At 44.1% G+C, this 19,690-nt stretch overlaps 2 protein-coding genes across 6 annotated transcripts in view; both read left to right on the top strand.

The window, feature by feature from the left end:
• Positions 1-3,167, top strand: part of Dnmt3b (DNA methyltransferase 3 beta) — a 38,993-nt gene extending 35,826 nt beyond the window's left edge. For all 4 annotated transcript variants that reach the window (XM_047539745.1, XM_047539743.1, XM_047539744.1 and 1 more), the window contains one exon: positions 1,668-3,167. In XM_047539745.1, coding sequence (XP_047395701.1) covers positions 1,668-1,809 — 142 coding nt within the window. In that variant the 3' untranslated portion in view covers positions 1,810-3,167. The remainder of the gene's footprint in view (positions 1-1,667) is intronic.
• Positions 3,168-10,041: 6,874 nt separating this feature from the next.
• Positions 10,042-19,690, top strand: part of Mapre1 (microtubule associated protein RP/EB family member 1) — a 28,481-nt gene continuing 18,832 nt past the window's right edge. The window contains exons 1-2 of one of the 2 annotated variants that reach the window (XM_047542398.1): positions 10,042-10,151; positions 15,746-15,869. In XM_047542398.1, coding sequence (XP_047398354.1) covers positions 15,749-15,869 — 121 coding nt within the window. In that variant the 5' untranslated portion in view covers positions 10,042-10,151; positions 15,746-15,748. Of the gene's footprint in view, positions 10,152-10,380; positions 10,525-15,745; positions 15,870-19,690 lie in introns of those variants that run through there. The other variant, XM_047542399.1, reaches the window with a different exon arrangement.

The following is a 19,690-nucleotide window of genomic DNA, read 5'->3' as shown; positions in this document are numbered from 1 at the left end:
GTGGTGATAAGGCACAGCTAACGGTGTCACCTGTCTGCACTGCCCTGAGATCTTCCTGTCCCTACATGCTGGGGTATAGAATGTGTGAGGAACCAGCTAAAGAGCTGAAAGATTTCTTGTGCAAAGTTGCTCATTCTCTAGCCGATTCCTCCTTACCCACAGTCTGTCTCCATCTTCTTCCATTTTTTATTTTTTATTTTTATTTTTTTCAGCCAACTTTGTTTTGATACAAAGATTACATCTTTAGCATGTAAATTTTTTTTTGTCCATTTTGGTCTGACTGGTTTTTTAAAAATTATTATTTTAAGTAATTGGGTTAAAGGTTATGAATTTTCTTCTTGACAATTTTGGTTGTATTCAGAAGACTTGGGTAACAATATTGTCATTCCAGATGCTTCAGCGCTGGTTTTATTTTTTGACTTAACCATAGTTATCTTGGTATTGAAGTAACTTCTGATTAGTAGAGAGAAAAAACTGATGGGTTACAATATTACCCATGAATCTGTCCACGTGGATTCGTTTGAATTCCGAGACCCAATTTTAATTGGGTGGAGCTATGATTGAAGGGTTGCTACAGATGGCTGTCACTAGGCATGTGCTACAGAAAAGCAAGACACAGGCCTGAGGTGTTGTACCCTTTCAGTTATTGGTTCATTGATTTTTAGTACTAGATTGTTAACCTGGGTAGTACTGACGTTCAGCACATCTGTAGCCCCTTAACAGGCCAGGTTGATCCCTTAGGCAAATTTAGAATGCTTAGGTAGACTCACTAATTTACCTGAGTCTGCGGTGATTGAAAATCCACTCTGTTCCTGAGTGACTGACTCCCTGTCATTGTGGGTTTTTTTTTTTTTTTTTTGTGTGTGTGTCTGAGATTGGTCCCAGGGCTGCTTAACCACTGAGCCACATCCTAAACCCTTTTTCTTCTTGAGACAGGGTCTTCCTAAGGTACTTAGGCTGGACTTGGGCCTCAACCTCCCAAGTTGCTGGGTTTATAGGCATTCGTCACTGGCAGGCACATCATTGTGTTTTGAAGAAAGACACACGTTTGCTGGTGACTTGGCCTTCGTTCATGCATTCATACATCTATCTAGTGCATTCAGAAAGGCCTCCTGAGCGTTCCATGCACTCCAGGAGCATCCTGCTAGTGAAACAAGTGCCCTTATTCTGGAGGAGACACGCCCTGATGACAATCACTTGTGAACAAATTTTCTTTTTCTTGAGTCCCTGGCCCCCTTTCTTTGTATGTGCGTGCGTGTATGTGTGTGTGTGTGTGTGTGTGTGTGTGTGTGTACTGGGGATTGAACTCAGAGGGCCCTTTTTTCATTTTATTATTTTGAGACAGTGCCTCACTATGTTGATGAGGCTGGATTTGAACTCCTGACCCTCCTGCCTCACCCTCCCGCGTTGCTGGCCTTAGGCACTTGCCACTGTGCTCATCTCATGAGCAAGAGTTCTGAGGAACGCTTGGGGACCTGGATCGCCTGATGCTCAGCAAAGGGGTTGTTTGAAACCCCAGTGGGCTTGAGTGAAGGGAAGTCACTTTGGGCAGAGAGAATGGTGGCCCTATGGCTGGTCGAGGTGAGGATTTCTTCCCTAGAGGCTGTAGCAAGCTGGCGGGATGGGCCCTTCTCACTCCTTGTCTTTTTATCCCCGCGCCCTCCCAGGATCTTCGGGTTTCCTGTACACTACACGGATGTGTCCAACATGGGCCGTGGTGCCCGCCAGAAGCTGCTCGGGAGGTCCTGGAGTGTGCCGGTCATCAGACACCTCTTCGCCCCCTTGAAGGACTACTTTGCATGTGAATAGTTCTACCCTGGCCTGCTGGGGCACTGGGGTGCCTGGGACAGAGCCAGGACCCAGAAAGCACCCTGATCCCTAACAGGCACCCCAACTCTGCCCTCTCAGCCGAGCTGTGGGGTCTCCCCGCATACCTTAGTCCTCCTGCTCACTGGGAGCAGAGCCACCTGACCCTCTCTTGCAGGGGGTGGCCAAGGTGTCACCTTCTTGTGCACAATTCCGACCCGGCTGCTCAGAGCAGCCAAACACGGTGCTCATTTTTCCTTCTAAAACTTTAAAACTTGAAGTAGATAGTAAAATGGCTTTTTCCTCCCTCCTGGGTTTACCACTCAGAGAACAATGGCTAAGATACCAAAACCACATACTCACAGCCCTCCGATACTCAGGTTGAAACGCCAAATCACCCAAGACTATTATCGCAAGACTTTTAAAAAATGTCTACAGCTCTGTTTACAGGAGTGTGCAGTTGTAGACATGTAGCTGAGGGACATTTTAAAGGCCCAGCATGAATGTTTTTTTTCCTAGGGCTACCAGAAGAGGAAGTGACACATAGTTGAATCTTTGCCTCAGTACAAGGCCATTAGAGTATTTCCCACCATGATGGTGATTCAGCAGGGATGACATCACCATCCTCTCATTCAGGGCTATCCCCCCCCCCCCAACCCAAGGGCAGGGGCCACCTTAGCTAAATCTCTCCTGGAAACTGCAATAGCTCTGGGGAGCTCAGGAAGGGGTGGGCCAGAGTTATATATAAGCTGCTGGAATTACATAGGAGAAGTTGGGCTTCTCAGTTATCTCCTCCCCTGTGTGAGGGGCGTGATGGAGGGAACCTAGCGAGGTACACCCCCTCATCCCCTCTCCAGTAGGCACAGGTCCCCAGATTCCTCATCCTTTCTGGACTCAAGCCGGTGACAGCCAGGGACAGAAGCACATTCCTAACTTTTTCCCCTCATCTAAGAGATGGCCGGGGGAAAAACTGCAATAAAAGCTCCATGCTCCCGCCAGAGATTTTAAAATCCTTTTTTATTCCATGATAACGTCATTTTTTAGGGGAACAGGAGGTCGGGCAAGCTGCATTTCTGAAATGCTGCTGCGATGGTTTTTAACATCTTTTACTCCTCTTAACTGGTGCTATTCAGTAGAATCAGGAACCTTGACACATTTTGTGGGGCTTTTTATACACTTTTTAAAAAAACCTTCAAGACTTCTATTTTTATGTTTAACATTTGCATTAAAATTTTTTTTTTTTTTTGGTAACTGGAGCCACATAACAAGTATGGGGAAAAAACCGTGCCTTGTTTTCAACTGTTTTTGCTAATTTTTAGGCTGAAAGATGATGATGCCTAGAGGTGACCTTATTCTGTTTAATTAAAATCAGTATTTCTCTATACCTGTCTGGTGTCCCTTTTGTTCTTCTGCAGGTCAGGTGGGTGGGGCATGGGAGGGAGGGCCTGGTCAAAGTGTAAGGGTTGGTGGTTGGAAATAGGTCATTCCATTCATTCAAGCACAGTGGGGATAGGACAGTAGCCCAGGAAGCCATCGAGCTGGTGTCCCCTGGAGTGCTGGTGATAACGGATTGCAGTTCCCCTTCAGTTTATAGTGTAGGCTCTGGGACTTTGAATCTGCTCATCCAGCACCACAGAGGATATCTGATCCTTGGTACCCATACGTGGCTTATTTAAAGAAAGCTGAGACCTCTGGGATACTGATCTCCAGGCTCTATTTCTTCAAGAGTTAGTCAAGGTGATCCACTACCAAGAAAAAACCCCAGGGTTGGTTCTCCTTGCGCTTCCGTGGGATCATGCTGCACCTCTTCCAAGCTGCCAAGATGTCATTCCACACCTCTGCCCCTCTGAGGAGGCTGGTTGGGAATGGCTCTGGTGTTTGGCACACAGTAAATGCTACATTCCTCAAGCATTTACTGTGTGCCTGTGTATACTCCCTCCAGTAGCTCCATCTTAGTTTATCTGAGGCCAAGCCTGCACACAGAGCCTTCATGATACAACTCCTGGTACACCAACATTTGGTCAGGAAAAAGGACTCCAGGAAAACATCTGAGGTTAAAATTGGTCAACTAGTGAATGCAGAGAGGGAAGGAGGGAGGGAGATGTGAATGGTACACAGTTGCCAGTTCATCTGTTGTCAAATACTCAACAATCATGGCCTTCTCTATGGCTGCATGCCTTGGTTGTTCATGCTACCAAAGGTCTTGCCCACAGTTTGAGGAGGGACTAAGCTTTGGGAGTGGAAGGATAGGAAGCTAAATGTTATTAGAAAGTTGCCTCCCGCTCAGTTGTGAGTTGCCATAGTGAGATGACTGGTAATTAGCAAGAGGCTGGGCTTTGCCTCCTCCCGTTCAGGTGCTGGGACCCCAGGGGCCTCATTGCCCAATTAAGCCATCTTGTGTACGGTGCTGCATCAAATACCAGGACAGGATGAAGCGAAACAAACAGCCCAAGAGAGGAGGTGGACTAGGCCTCCAGGTGAGGGGCTCTGGGGTGTCTTGATATGCTTGTGTAGCATGCTGGGGGAGCTCTCGGAGAGCTTGGGTCGCTTGATTGTTTTCTGAAGATGGGGCCATGCTTGGACCTGAGTGACTCGGCCTTTGGCTATGGGAGAATATGATGGGAAGAGCTCAATTTGCATCCCATGTAGGAAATTTCTGAAGCAATTTGTGGGTTAGTTTTCAAGGTCTGTGACCTTGCCATGTCATGTCACCAGGAACAGATGGCTTTTTCGAGTTTTGCACCCTCATCTGAAAGGTGGAGATGAGAAATCATAGCTACTTCATAGGGTTACTGAAGTTCCCAGATCAGACCTCAATGACGTGCTTTATCTGGTGTCTGGCAGGCAGTAAGCCCTTCCCTTGTCTTAGATGGCTTTATTTTGAAAAGAGCCATTCAAGGAATTCAGTGGCTCAGGTAATGACAGTATCCAATGCTCATGTCTTGGACAGAGCTGCCGATGCGAATTGTAAACACAGCAGCTTTGGTCTCATGCCCTTGGTCTCTAGCCCCCCCCACCCCCCAATATGTCCAGTGCTCCTTGTTAAGGACAGGAGATAAGGGTGGCTTTGGCTTCCAGGACCCTGGAAGCATGTGGAAGGGTCTTGTCAGTGGGTATAGTGGCTGGCCTCTGGTCAGTTCCGTGGCTGTTGTGGGTCCAGTACTGGATAGACTCTGCTCCCGGCCTGTACTTGGTCCTTGATTCCTCCACGGAGCCAGACAGAGTTCCTGTTCTGGTTTCACTCATCAACTAATTTTTGACCTTGGCTGTACTCTACACCCCTGTGCCTCAGTTTACCCAGCTATAAAATGATTCAGTGTTTGGGAGCAGAAATGAGAACTACATTTTAGTTATTTGAGAATTCTAGCAGCCCCAAAGTGAGGTCTGATTGCCATGATTACAGACAGGTAAGGGAACTGAGGACAGTCCCCTCAAACTCTCAAGGTCACAAAGCTATTATTAGCTTTAAGGCGTTGTGAGTTGAAATCTGGTCTGTGAAGCCAAAGCCTACTGTTTGTATTTATTTATTTATTTATTTATTTATTTATTTATTTATTTATTTATTTATTTTGTACTGAACTAGGGGCACTTAACCAGGAGTCACATCCTTTAAAAAAATATTTTAGTTAGAAGCAGGGTCTCGCTGAATTGCTTAGGGCCTGCCTAGGTTGCTGAGGCTGGCTTTGAACCTGCCTCAGCCTCCTGAGCCACTGGGGTCACAGGCGTGCCTGCCACACCCGGTAAAGCCTACCTTTCCTTGATCTCACCTGCATCTGAGTTTTGTTTTGCTGGAGCTTGAATTCATCTGCTGCACTTTGCAGCCTGGGGGACAGTCTGCCTGCCTTCCTCATCCCTTTCTTTCATGCTCCCTAACTTCTTTCTTTCCTTTCCTTCTTTCTGCTTCAATATATTGGTTTTTAAAAACTTTTTTTTTTTTTTTTTTACTCATAAAATAATTTTAGACCAGACTTAGAGGAAACTTGCAGAACTAGTACAAAGAATTCCTAGTTATTTAAGTCCCTAGATGTTAACATTTTTGCCACATTTGCTTTGTCATTCTTTATATTATTTTTTTCACTGACCCAACAGTCAAAGTAACAGACATGATATCGTTTCACCTTTAAATCCGATAGTGTGTATCTCCTGAAACTAGAACATTCTCTCATGTAACTTAGTACATTTATCACAATCAACGAAAATGAACATTTAGCCAATTTTAGCCGGGTGTGGTGGGACTGAGGCAGGAGGATCCCAAGTTCAAGGCCAGGCTGGGCAACTCAGTGAGTCCTTGTCTTAAATGAAAAAGGATTGGGGGTGTAGCTCATCCCATGGATGAGCACCCATGGGTTCAATACCCAGCACTTCAGTGGGGTCGGGGGGATGAGCATTCATTCCTTTATTTATCTAGTGTACAAGCCTTATGAAGTTTTTGCCAATGCTTCCAATTATATCTTCCTTCGTTGTTAAGTTTTTCTAAAATTATCTTTAGAGGAAAAAACCATACAGGCTTTTGTTTTCTTTTTTTTTTTTTTAATAGTGGGTATTGAATCCAGGGATGCCTTTCCACTTTCCACTGAGCTGCCTTCCTGACCCTTTTTACTTTTAATTTGCTGAGCCTGACCTTGAACTCGTGATCCTCCTGCTTTAGCCTCCTGAGTTGCTGGGATTACAGACATACATCACTGTGCCTATCTGTATATCTATATATCTATATCTATATCTATATATTTTTGTCAGTTCCAGTACCCATTCTAGAATCACATGTTGCATTTAGTTTTTTGTTTTTGTTTTTGAGTAGCAGGACAAGATTTTATTATAAAGGGGAAGTAGAACATTTGAGAATGGGAGGGAGGGTGATCTCAGAATGGGTCGACTTCTTTTTGATGTTTAAGACTCTTAGTTGTGACTTATACAACAAGTCACAGTGCATTAAGCCTGGTGCTTCAGGTCTTGTAGCATCTATATTCTCTTGAGAGTTGGCTTATCCTGAAGTGGCAACGTTGTAGAAAGAAAACAGGTTGGTATTACTGGTGTTGATAACTGTTCAATTTGAGCCTTTATGCATCCTGTTCTCTGCTTGGAACAACCTTCTTTTCTGAGATGCCTTCCTTATCCCTATTCTCTGCAGGATTAGGAGCCCTTCCCTTATTGGAGTCCTCTTTCCCTGCATATGGAAAGAAGAATCTGTGTCAGCCCAAAGCACTCTGCATTATAATTTCCTATTTTCCTAATCATCTCTTCCATGAGCTTGTGAAATCCTCACTACAGATTTTTTTTCTTTTGTTTTCTTTCTTTCTTTTTGGTGGTACTGGAAATTAAACCCAGGGACACTTTACCACTGAGCTACGTCCTCAGCCCATTTTTAATAATTTTACTTTGAGATGGGTCTTACTAAGGTGCTGAGGGTCATATTAAGTTGCTGAGGCTGCCCTTAAATTTGTGATCTCTTTCCTCAACCTCCTGAGTCACTGGGATTACAGGCATGGCCCTGTGCCTAGATCCTCAACCCAGTTTTTGAGTTATATAAAGCAGAGATCCCCTTATACCATGTTTAAGTGCAATCAAGTTGTACATTTCTAAAACTTGGGCCTTGAAGACAAGGTGTTTTGTTTTTGCAAAGGAGACTCACAATTTCTCTTGGTGGTCATGAGGCTATTTCACACTCTAAAGCAGTTGCTTAAAGATATATATTATCTGCTGGGGTTGTGACTCAGTGGTACAGCACTTGCCTAGCATGTGTGAGGCACTGGGTTCAATTCTCAGCACGGCATAGAAATAAAATAAAGGTCCATTGACAACCAAAAAAAAATATATATATAAAGATCTATAGTATCATTTGATATGGTGATGCATGCCTGTAATCCCAGTGTCTTGGGAAGCTGAGGCAGGAGGATTGCAAGTTTGAGGTCAGCCTGGGCAATTTAGCATGATCTTGCCTCAAAATAAAAATAAAAAGGGTTGGAGATGCAGCTCAGTGGTAGAGCACCGCTGGGTTCAATCCCCAGTACTAGACAAAATAAAAGTATATTAAATGTGCTGGGGGTGTGGCTCCGTGGTAGAGCACTTGCCTAGCATATGTGGGCCCTGGGTCTGCTTCCTCAGAACAGCGGTGGGGCAGGTGCTTATTAAAAGCTCCCAAGTTATTTCTCCTGCAGGACAGAGATTCTCTTTTCTTCTTACCCTGTGGCCTTTTGCTGTCAGGGTTTATTCTGACAGAATAAGCTTACTTTGAGTAGGTCATGTGCCTCTGCCATTTCTTTGGGAACTGTCATGGGAGGGTAGGTGAGTTTTATTTTAGAGGCTCTTGTTCAGAAGTCTCCTGTGACTCACTGTGTGTTCAGATCCAGGTCTGGCCCTAGAAGTGTACTTTTATTTTGACCTCATCCTCCACACTGAAGTCCTCAACCCCTAAACAAAATGGCCTGTAGATAATGCTGACACTAATTAATGACATTTTGTGTGTGTGTGTGTGTGTGCAAATGGCGATTGAACCTAGGCCTCAGGGGTATTAGGTATACATTCTACCACTGAGCTATACCCCAACCCAAGTGATATAATCTGATAATTGACATTAAGTTAAATGTTATCAGACATCGATAACATTTTTTATTATTTTTTTGGTGCTGGGGATTGAACCCAGGGATGCTTTACCACTGAGCTACATTCTCAGTCCTTTATTTATTTTTTTTAATCCTCAGTTCTTTGTACTTTTATTTTGATCCAAGGTGTCACTATGTTGCTGAGGATCTGGTTAAGTTGTTGAAGCTGGCTTTGAATTTGCAATCTTCCTGCCTCAGTCTCCTACGTTGCTGGGATTATAGGCGAGTGCCACCATGCCCAGCATCACTGACATTTAGTGCGTTAGAAGTGGTTCAAGAACTTTATACGCTTTTCTTTCTTTTTCTTTTTTTTGTGCTGTGCTAGGGATTGAATCCAGGGCTTTGCATTTGCTAGACTAGTGCTCTACCGTTGAGCTACCTCCCCAACTCTTCTTTATTTTAAGACAGTGTGTCACTAAATTGCCAAGGCTGACCTTGAATTTGGAATCCTTCTGCCTAAGCCTCCTGAGTAGCTGGGATTACAGATGTGTGCCTCCACGTTCAACCACTGTTGCCTCTTGCTTGCCCTCTTCTTCCCCAATCCTTTTGCCAGTGTAACTCATCTTTCAGGATAAGTGTCACCTCTGGGAAGTCACCCCACACTGTGGGAGTGATGTCAAGTTTTGCGATATGCTCCTGGAGCGGCACATACCGTAGAAACTAGCAGTACGTGCTGCAGGTTGGAATATCAAAATGTTCCCAGAAGGGTTGATAAACATTCAGCAACGAAGTGGGTGAGACTTGGCCTAGAAGGCACCTCTAGGACTCTATTCCACATACCGCAAGTGCCATCACCCCTGCCATATACTCCTCCTGCCTAGCACTGTCTGATCTGTAGTTAGGGATTTCTGCCATTGTGTCCTCTTTGTCTCCTATACCATACTAGAGACTTTAAGAGGTTAGAGACTGTTCTGCGTTTTGCTCACCATCAAATCCCTAGGACCTACTTAGGAATAAATAAATACTTGTTGGATTAAAGAATAAAAGTATATTTAGACAAAGAAACCAGCCTGAAATCTGGATCAAGCTGATTCTGGACAAGTCAGCTGGCCTCTCTGACCCTCAGTTTCCTCTCCGGTAAAGTGGTGTGATTCTTTCAGCAAAGTTTTAATGAGAATCCAGGTACAGGCACTGAGAAACGGCCTGAACAGAAATAAGAAGACTTCTGCGTCCGTGGACTTATGGGAAGGTAGATAATAGAGGAAAAGACAAATAACAAGAATAACTTCTTATTATGCAGGCAGCAGATAAACCAGATGATATTTCAGAGACATTACAGATAGGGTGGCCACACAACATGTTTCTGAGGTGAATTTCAAGTTTTTTTCCCTAAAGCACCTACCAAAGATCTTCGCCCAATAATCCATTTTTGTAAAACTTCATTGTAAAGCCAGTTATCTTTTTGGTAACGGAGAATATGTAACTGGACCCTGCCTTCTAGACAGTCACACCTTGCCTGAGGCGGGACTTCATTGGCTGCAGCCGACCACGTGCCAGTAGCAGTCGGCGCCCCGCCCCCTGGACCTCAACAACTGTCGATCAAGGATTGAACTCCGCCCCCGGCGCGCGGCCGACTCCCTCTCTATAAAAGGAGCCGGCTGGCGATGACGAGCCCTTACGTCGGAGCGTCAAGGGGGGGGTGCGTGTGAGGTCATCGCGCGGGCGGGCGGGGTCGGGCGGTTTGAACGAGACGAAGACGGAACCGGAGCCGGGCGCGGGCAGTGGAAGCGGTTCCACCGAGAGCCGGTGAGGCGGCTAGCGGGCCTGGGGCGGCGGCCGTGGGGGTGGCCTGGTGAACCACGGCAGGCCAGCGCAGGCAGGCCTTGCGGAGGCCGCTCCACACGGCAGTGCGGTTCAGACCGGGTGGGGGAAGGGCGGGGCCGTGACCCGGAGCGCGCGGCCTGGGCCGGGGGGCGCGCGCTGTGCTCTGCCGGGGGCGGGGCCTCGGGCCGGAAGTGGGGGCTGCTCTGCCGCGGCGTGGGGGCTTCTGGGCCGCCGCCGAGGTGTGGAACTCGCGCTGTGGAGGCCGGAGGTCCTGGGCCCGGGAGTGGGTGTGTGAGGAAGGTGGGCCTGCCGGGAGCTCTGGGACCGCAGAGGGCGAGGCGGTATTGCCTCTTCGGTGAGCTCGAGTTGTGGATTCAGACCTGGGCTCGGGACCGGGGGCAGGTGGTGTAATGTCTGGGTTTCAGCTTCCTCGTCTGTAGACCGTGCACGATAGTAGTACGTACAGATAGGTGTGTGCGCGGTGCCTGGCAAAAAGTAAGCCAGCCCCTTGGACTGTTCCTTCAAGGGATATTTATCGAGTGCCTTCTAGGTGCTGGGCATCGTGCTAAGCCCTGGCTACGCAGCCGGAGTAGGCAGGCAAAGACATGCTCTCCAGGAGTCTACCTTGTGAGGAGAGGGCTAGGAAGAAAAAGAATACGCCGACCAGATAATTTCTGTAATTACGAGGAGGATAATGTAACAGCGTGATATCACAGTGTGTTTCCAGGCCCAGTTTCTTAGCTGCCCTCGGGTGCTACAGGGCAGAAACTGATCGCTTCTCCAATTTGGGGACGAGGGTCCTAAGGCCCATTGAGGGAAGTTATTGCCAGACCTGGCATCCACTTCTTTCATGGGATTTCTCTGAGTAGTAATAAAGATGGATCCTTATTAATTGGCACTTGCTGTATGCCAGGCATTGTGTTCAGTGTTTGATGTGGCATTATGTCATTTATACTCGCTGTCTTTTAGAGATCATTTATTTATTTGCATGTCGGGTGATTGAACCCAAGGCTTCATGCATACTAGGTGAGAGCTTTACCACTGAACTATGTCCCCAGCCACCTTCATTTTACAAATGAGTCTGAGACTCATGAGCAGTGAAATGATTTGCCTTATGCTGCTTGGCAAGTGACTAAACCCACATCTGTGGCTCCAGAATCCAGGCTCTTAACCTTTATTTTACTCTCTCTTCCTGAGTTCCTGAACTAGAAAGCATGTTTCATTTAGATATGGGCCTTTGGTTGTGGTGTGTCACAGTGTGCATAGCAGTTTCTGACACAAGGGAAACTTAGCACGTGGTGTGCTCTTCAGTTCAGTGTTTTTACCTAGATTCTTATTTAATGATTGTTTTACCCATTTTCAGATGAGCCATTCCTGAAGTGTTGTTTTGGATTTATTTATTTATTTATTTTTGGTGCTGGGGATTGAATTCCTGGTTGCTTTACCACCGAGCTGCAACCTCAGTCCTTTTTATTCTTTATCTTAGCCTCACTAAATTGTTGAGACTGGCCTCTAGCTTATGATCCTTCTGCTTCAGCCTCTGAGTCACCCACTGGTGAGTAAAGTGTTTTGTCCAGGATCACATAGCTCTTTTCTGGCACCTCTCTCTCCCTCTTTCTGTAGGTCTCAGGGTTGTGCCTTGAGAGTAACTGGGTGCTCTTTAGCTAGCATTGAGTTAGACAAGTGACAGAACCTGCTAGGAGAACTGCTGAAGGAAGAGAGAGCTACCTGGCTAGGCAAGGGGGCTTTTTTATGATGGTAAGAACTTGGATGGAGGAGTTCTGAAAGGGTGAGGTTTGTGTAGTAGTCTTGGGTCTTCCATTGAGGCCAGGCAGTGGAATTCTTACTGAGGAAGAGCTAGAGGGAGCTGTAGGTCTGAGAACTGGGCTGTTTTGACTGCCTGGAAGACCACTTAATTGCTTGAGTCAGTGAATGTTTATTGCACATTGACAGGGTGCCTAATCCTGTGTATTTAGTGACTGAAGAGTTTGTGGAGCACTTGGGACTAGGTATTAATGTGCTGCTAATGAAAGAGTTCAAAATTATATGATGATGACAGGCCATTAACTTTTTCTCTGAGGTGTGGTCAGGAGATACACGTGGCTTTGTCGACAGCTTATATTTGTGGTAGCATGACACAGTACCCGTTGTACACATGATTATCATCAAGATAAATTGCAAGTGCTCAGCCTGGGATCATGTTTTTTTGTTTGGATCTTTCTCTTTGGTATTTGATAATAGCATTTTGCACATAATATGCATTCCATTTATTTGTTCAGGGATTTTAAACAGGAGATACTTTATCTGATTTGTGATTCAGAAAATTCTTTCTGGCTGCTGTGTAAGAACAGATTGAGACAGACTAATTTGAAGACTTGACAGTGGATCTTGATGAGAGATGGTGGTAGCAGGTATCAGGTACTATTTTCAGTACTGGAGATAGCATGTGTGAAATGGTACCAGTCCTGGATCTTGTTTGTTGAATACCTCTTATGTTTAATACAGTGGGGAGTATTTTATATATTTTATCTCATTTAATTTGTTCATGCATTCTTGGGAATTACTTTATCGCTGAACCACATTCCTAGACCAAGAAAAATAAATAAATGAATCTTCTTTTCAGATAGGTTGTATTAACTTACAAGATAACTGATGTATATTGAGTTTCAGTAACTTGCCCTAGGTCACACAACTAATGAGAAATGGCTTCACATTCATACCCGGGTCCTCCTGGTTTGAAATCCTTGGCTCTGTCTATAGAGTGGATTGTCTTCTGGTCCATGCCTGGCCCAACAATGGTTTAGAAATGAAGAGATACGGCCAATCTAATGTGATGTTTGCAGTCATAAAGCTTTGAATGAAGTGCTCTGAAAACACAGGGATTAATTTCCAGTGGAGTCAGGAACTAAATTGTGTTGCTCTCTTGCATAATATGGTTTTATCAGCTGATTTTGGGAATGCGAGTGTTGATGGTTTGCTTTCTGAAAAAAAGTTTATGTAGGTACCTTTTTCTCTCTTTGTCATTGTCCTGGACATCCTGAAAGCAAGTAGCATTTACTCAGCACTCAGTGTGTGCACGGCATTGTGTCAAGTACAGTGGGGGATGTCTGGGGGCACAGACCTGGTAAGTCATTTAACTCTCTAGACCCTATTCACCCCTCCATAAGGAGATTGGTTGGGTGGATCCCTTTCTGTTTTTCTCTCACATTCTGTGTGAGAAAGTGACTTACAAGGCTTGCAGCAGTTTGCTGAAGGAGGTGGATATGGGATGTCCAACTCGTACTCAAGGTCGAGGGAATGAGGTGCCACAAGAGAGCAAAGGGCTGGATTTCATGGTTGTTCCAAATTGCCATGAATCCCACCCCTTGTTCCATTGGCAATGTTGATAGTTAATGAAATGAGGGAAATTATTAATGTCAAGGTCACTGTAAAATCTGTTTTATAGGGTATCTGTCCTCTTGGTAGCTTCATGGGGTTTTCATTTAGATCTGACTCACCTGTCCTTACCTCATTCTGCTTGAGTCTTCCCTCCCTGCTTTCTCCTCTAGCAGCAATTAGGGTGCTCTTTTTAAGACTTTAATGAGAGTAAGACTTGCCCACTTAAAACTCAACAATGAATTCATGTAACAGAATAAAGTCCACATTTCTTACTATGGTCTGAAGAGCCCTCCTGACTTCTTTTCCCACTTTTGTTCCTGTTTTCCCTCTTGCTCATTAGGCTGTAGCATCCTTCTTCCAGATGTGGTTGCTTCCTTCTGATTCTTCATTTTAGCTTTCACTGCAGAGAGGCTTTCTCTGACTACATTCCACACCCCTTTTGACCTAGTGTTTGGTGTAAAATGAGATGTTTGTGTGTTGGGTCAGTGTCAGACTTTGTACTGCTCAAATGTGACCTGCAGACCTGCATGTTGTCTCTGTTGCTTGTCTGTTTCCAGGTCCCTAGAATAGTGCCCTGCATGTGGTAGAGCTCAGCAAAATATTTACTTATTTATGGTACTGGGGATTGAACAGAGGGGTGCTTAATCATTGAACCATAGCCCCAACCTTTTTTATTTTTTATTTTGAGACAGCATCTTGCTCAGTTGCTTAGGGTCTGTCTGGCTAAGTTGCTGAGATTGACCTGGAACTTGAGATCCTCCTGCCTTGGCCTTCCTAGTCACTGCGATTACAGATGTGCGCCACCTTTCCCAGCTTCAAGAAAATAATTTGTTGAATGCATGATGGATGACTCAAATGGTACTCATAGACGATGGCATCCACATTTACTAGTGTTTCATTTGTTTTGTTTTTTGATTTTGCAGTGATGGTGATTGGACCCAGGGCCTCATATGTACTCTGCAAGTGCTCTACCACTGAGTTTGATCCCCAACCATTTGTGTTTTAAATGAGATTTATTACCTCAGTGTGGTGGTATGTGCCTGTAAGTCCCAGCTACTTGGGGGGCTGAGGTGGGAGATCACTTGAGCCCAGTAATTCAAGGCCAGCCTGGGCAACATAGCAGGAGTCTGTCTAAATAAAATAATTAAATTCAGTGAGATTTGTTGCTTTGTGTTTATTGTTTTGAATTTGAAAACCTGGCAGAAAGGCGAGGGCAGAATGTGGATGATGGGTCTGGGCATGCTTGGCTACCAAACCCCAGGATCTCCTTCCTCCATCTATAAAATAAAGAGAATGAAGTGAACCTTGCAGAGGGTTGTCAGCAGAGAATTAGTATCAAGGGCTCTTCGCTAGTAAGATTGTCATTTGACATACCTTTATAGTATTTAGGCTATTGAATATTATGAAAGTAGGTATAGTCTATTAAAAAAAAATGGTACGTATTGAAAATGGTAAAGAAAAATTAATAAAAGCCCACCATCTGAAGAAAACTAAGCATTTTGATGTCTTAATAAAAAACTTAGATTGATGAGTGTGTGTGTGTGTGTGTGTGTGTGTGTGTGTGTGTGTGTGTTTTGTGGTTCTGGGGGTCAAACCCAGAACCTCATGCATGCTAGGATGCCCTCTGTTGAACTACATTGCTAGCCCTGGGACTGATGTTTTCTAAATGTAAGTTCTTGTTTGTGCATCAACCTCCCTTCATAAAGCCTTTATCCTTTTACTTAATATGTTTTATAGTTAAATTAAGGTGGGATTTAAATTTTAGGCCGACTGGTGTTGGGCAATTTATTTCAGGTCATTTTTGTTTGTTCACTGGGGATTGAACCCAGGGTTGATTCAGAGCCACATCCCCAGCTCTTTTTATTTTTTATTTTAAGATAGTGTCTTGCTTTGTTGCTGAGAGTCTCATTAAACTGCCTTGAATGGCAGTGAACATGTGGTCCTCCTGCTTCAGCCTCTTGAGTTGTTGAGATTACAGGTTATGTGCCACCTTGCCTGGCTTCTCAAGTCACCTACCCACATGGAATCTCAGGCTTATAACTGGAATACTAGTGTCTCTGGTTTGGTGCCTTGGGGAAGAATTTGAGGCTTAAAAATTGAGTATTCTCTCAGATTGGCTCTGGGTAGCTAGGAAAGACTTGCCCTCACTTGCATGCCCACCATAATATAAGCCCTTCTCTTTTCTATGCATGTTGTAGAAGATGGCAGTGAACGTATACTCGACATCAGTCACCAGTGATAACCTAAGTCGACATGACATGCTGGCCTGGATCAATGAGTCTCTCCAGTTGAATCTGACAAAGATCGAACAGTTGTGCTCAGGTAAGGGAAATCCACTATGGTTATTTTTCTAGGAAAGCCCTGTATGTTCTTTGGGAACACTCAGTCCTGTATCTGCTTGCAGAGCCACACAGAAAAGCTGTGGTTCCTTCCTCTCAGTCCTACCCTGTTTCTTCTAAAAGGAGGTGTGCTTTAAAAGGCTGTGCTTCTAGCCCCTGTGTCCATCCTCCTCTGTGGAGACTGCATTCTGAGACCTGGAACTGTGCCTCAACTTCTCAGTCTGTACTTTTGAACATCCAGATTTCAGATGTTTTGTTTGAGGACAATAATTGTACTTTTTTTACTTCATTTTTTCTTGGTGGTGTTGGAGATAGAATCCTGGACCTCACACATACTGGGCAAGTGCTTTGTTGCTGAGCCACAACCCTAGCCCCTTCAACCAGTTTTAATCGAACTGCAATCTGGTAGGGAGGTAATAATTTACAACAAGAACAAAAACATGGTTTGTTTCTGTGTATACTGATTGTATAACATTTAGAAAACTAGTAGAAAATAGAAAATACCTATATATTTATTATTCAGGGAAAGCCACTAATTGGATGTTTTTTCCTTTCTGTCACCTTTCTGTGTATATATTGTGTGTGTGTGTGTATTCCAAGTTTTTTAAAATAATAATGTGCATATTCTCTAGTGTCATTCAGTAATTTAGAAATACTTACTTTGAATGGCTGTATACTTTTTTTGTTAGTACTGGGGATTGAACCCAGAGCCTTGTGCATGCAGACAAGCATTCTATCACTGAGCTGCATCCCCAGCCCTTTTTGTTTTGAGACAAGAGCTTGCTAAGTTGCCCAGGCTATTCTTGATCATCCTCCTCAGCTACCCAAGCCATTGGGATTATAGATATGTGCCACCATGTCCAGCTCCTTTATGGACTCACGTCTCATTGCTTGAGAGTTCTGCTTACTCTTCCTGAGTTCTGACATAGTAAAGAACATGTCAGACTTATCAAAATTGGATTTTCCACAGATCGGAGATGATGTCAGAATGTCAGAACAAGGATGGGATGTGTGTTCTACTACTACTTAAATCCTTGTCTTGGAACTGGAATGTACCTCACTGGTGGAGCACTTGCCTAGTATACACAAGGCCCTGGTTCAATCCCTATCACCCTCCCTGCCCCCCACCAAAAAAAAAAAAAAAAAAAAAAAATTTGGGATAGAGAATCAGAACTGTCTATCTCTCCTAGTAATAAGAACAGTAATCATTTACTTGAGCACTTGTATGCCAGGGTCAAGTAAATGCTTTTCAAACCTTTCCATTTATTTCTTACTGTACTTTGATGAGGTAGGTATGGTTGTTCTGTTTTTAGTCGAAAAAGTTGATTTAGAGAAGTAACAAGATCAGCTTTGTACAGCTAAGCTAAGAACTGAATTGAGATCTGAACCTTTGTCTAAATCAGGAACCCATATTCTTCAACCCTGATACCTTAGTTGCTCTTTGAGCTTTCTCTTTACTGACTGGTACAATTTGGATTGTTTAAAATTACTGCTTTTGCTTCTGATTCTCCCACCCCCGCCCCAAGTTCAGCTTCTGTATTTTCTCTCCATCCCACCTCCCCCAGGACCTACTCTTGGTCTTAGTTTCATTTGCTAATTTCCCCTCTGAGGTTTAATTTCTGTCTTATGGTCAGCAGGAGGCTACCAGTGAAGTTATACAGTAAAACAGTGGTTCCCAAATTATGTTTATGAAACCTTAATTATTGTGTTAGTTGTAGACACAATTATTGCCTTAGGTTTGTGTTGCTTTTCTCCCATTTTCTATTAGGTTCCAGAGTATTCATCTCCATGTCCCCATTTGTTTGAGACTCTTAAAGCACTTGTTTGCCTTGTGATATGTGACTAACATGGGGATGAGGTCATCCTTGTTTTCATTGGAGCCAATGTGATATCTCCCTAAAATTTACCTCTTTCTATAAATACACTCCAAAGTATTATATCTCACTTAATTAATTGGAAAATGCATTATCTTTTCATGTGTAGATGAATTGTAACCTGCCAGTGTGGCCACAGGTTTATCTCATTCAGGCAGGGAGATGTCAGTTACAGGACTGGGCATGTGAAGAGGCTCCAGTCTGCCCTGAGCCATGTGACTTTGGACAAGTTCTGTTATGTTCTAGTTCCTTATCTGCAAACTTGGACAGTAGTACCTGGCCTGGCCCACCTATTTGGCTGTTATTTGGGTCCCCTGAAATAATAGCTCTTAGGTATTGATCTGTGCCAGACCTTGGAGATCAGTGCAGATCTCTGGAGGGGGCACATCCTCTTTATAGGTGGGAAGATTGCCCATGAGGCATAACTGCTGCATTACAGATCCTCATTTTGAATCCATATCTTTCTGCTACACAACCCACATGCTTTCTACTGCATACATATTATGTCTTTTTTTTTTTTTTTCCAGTACCAGGGATTGAACCCATGGGTGCTTAACCGCTGAGCCACATTCCCAACCTTTTTTGAGACAGGGTCTTAAGTTGCTTAGGCCTTGCTTAGTTGCTGAGGCTGGCTTGAACTTGTGATCATCCTGCCTCAGCCTCTTGAGCATACGCCCCTGCTCCTGGCTATGTGTTACGTCTTAAGCATTTGGAACACAAATAGATATAAATTACATATAATTAATTATAATGACATTGTTTCACTATAGAATGTGCAGTATTTCAGTTTTATGTGATGCCTGCCACTTATCTGAGATACAGTGCTTTTCCCTGTTAGAAAATGCTAAATGCAGGACACTTCTGTGTTTTGTAAACAAACTTATTCTTTCATAACCAGTCTTTCTCTTGAAAGCTATGTAGGATCTCCCTTGGAGTATGTTGCATTGTGTTTCATGTTGACGTTTTGAAATCTGGATCTTGCTTCCAGCATGAGACCAACAGGATGAGTAGTAGACACTGTCCTGGAGATGACCTGCTGCCAGAGGACTGGAGTCAGGGAAGGGGAGACTCCTCAACTCTTTGTGCTTTCTGAGACCCCAGGGAAATCCTCAGGTGTTTGTACTGGTGCCTCATCCTTCCTGATCTTATAACTAATGAGCACATGATCAAGCGGACCAGAATGCTCCAAGTACAAACTTTAAAAAGTAGAAAGTTTTCCCTTGAGAGACCAGAGCTCTGAGATCCTGCTTTGTTAATATTCTGGCTGCCTGTGAAGTGGCCATTTTGTCAGCTCTATGTTCCCCTGCCCCCCAACACTGTAATGAGCTTTGCTTGGCTCTGGTAAGGTATGGTGAGGCTAACTTTCAGCAACAGAGTTGGCAGATTGTTTCAAGATTTATTGTTCTTTTATTAAAATATGAATGTAAGAAAAAAAAAGATTCACTATTTGATCAGCTCCCTACTTTGGAGAGCAAGTTGTTAAGTATTTTGGAAAGAGAGTAATCAAGGGGAAAAAATCTGACCACAGAGGGTGATTTTTATTTATTTTACTTTATTTTTATTTATTTTTTGGGTGGTGCTGGGGATTAAACCCAGGGCCTTGTGCATGCGAGTCAAGCACTCTACCAACTGAGCTATAGCCCCAGCCCATACAGAGAATGATTTTGATGAGGAATTGCTTTTGTCAAAAAGGTAGTGCCATTTGCCTTTTGAGCCATAATTCTGTCTTCCCATTTCCATTCCATGTTCAGGCTCCTCTGCATTTTTCTCAAGGATCCTGCATGGGGCTTTGTACACATTCAGGGACCTCACTGAATGTTCTCCATTCTCTTCTTATCTTCTCTCCATCTTCTCCCCTCCTACCTGGCCTCCTTCATAGTTCTTATGCTGCAAAAATAGGAAAAGTATACAAGCTTCCTTTTCTCCCAGT

This window comes from Sciurus carolinensis, chromosome 2 (assembly GCF_902686445.1).
Source record: "Sciurus carolinensis chromosome 2, mSciCar1.2, whole genome shotgun sequence".
Classification (NCBI taxonomy): domain Eukaryota; kingdom Metazoa; phylum Chordata; class Mammalia; order Rodentia; family Sciuridae; genus Sciurus; species Sciurus carolinensis.
This window is presented reverse-complemented; position numbering and strand designations above follow the sequence as displayed.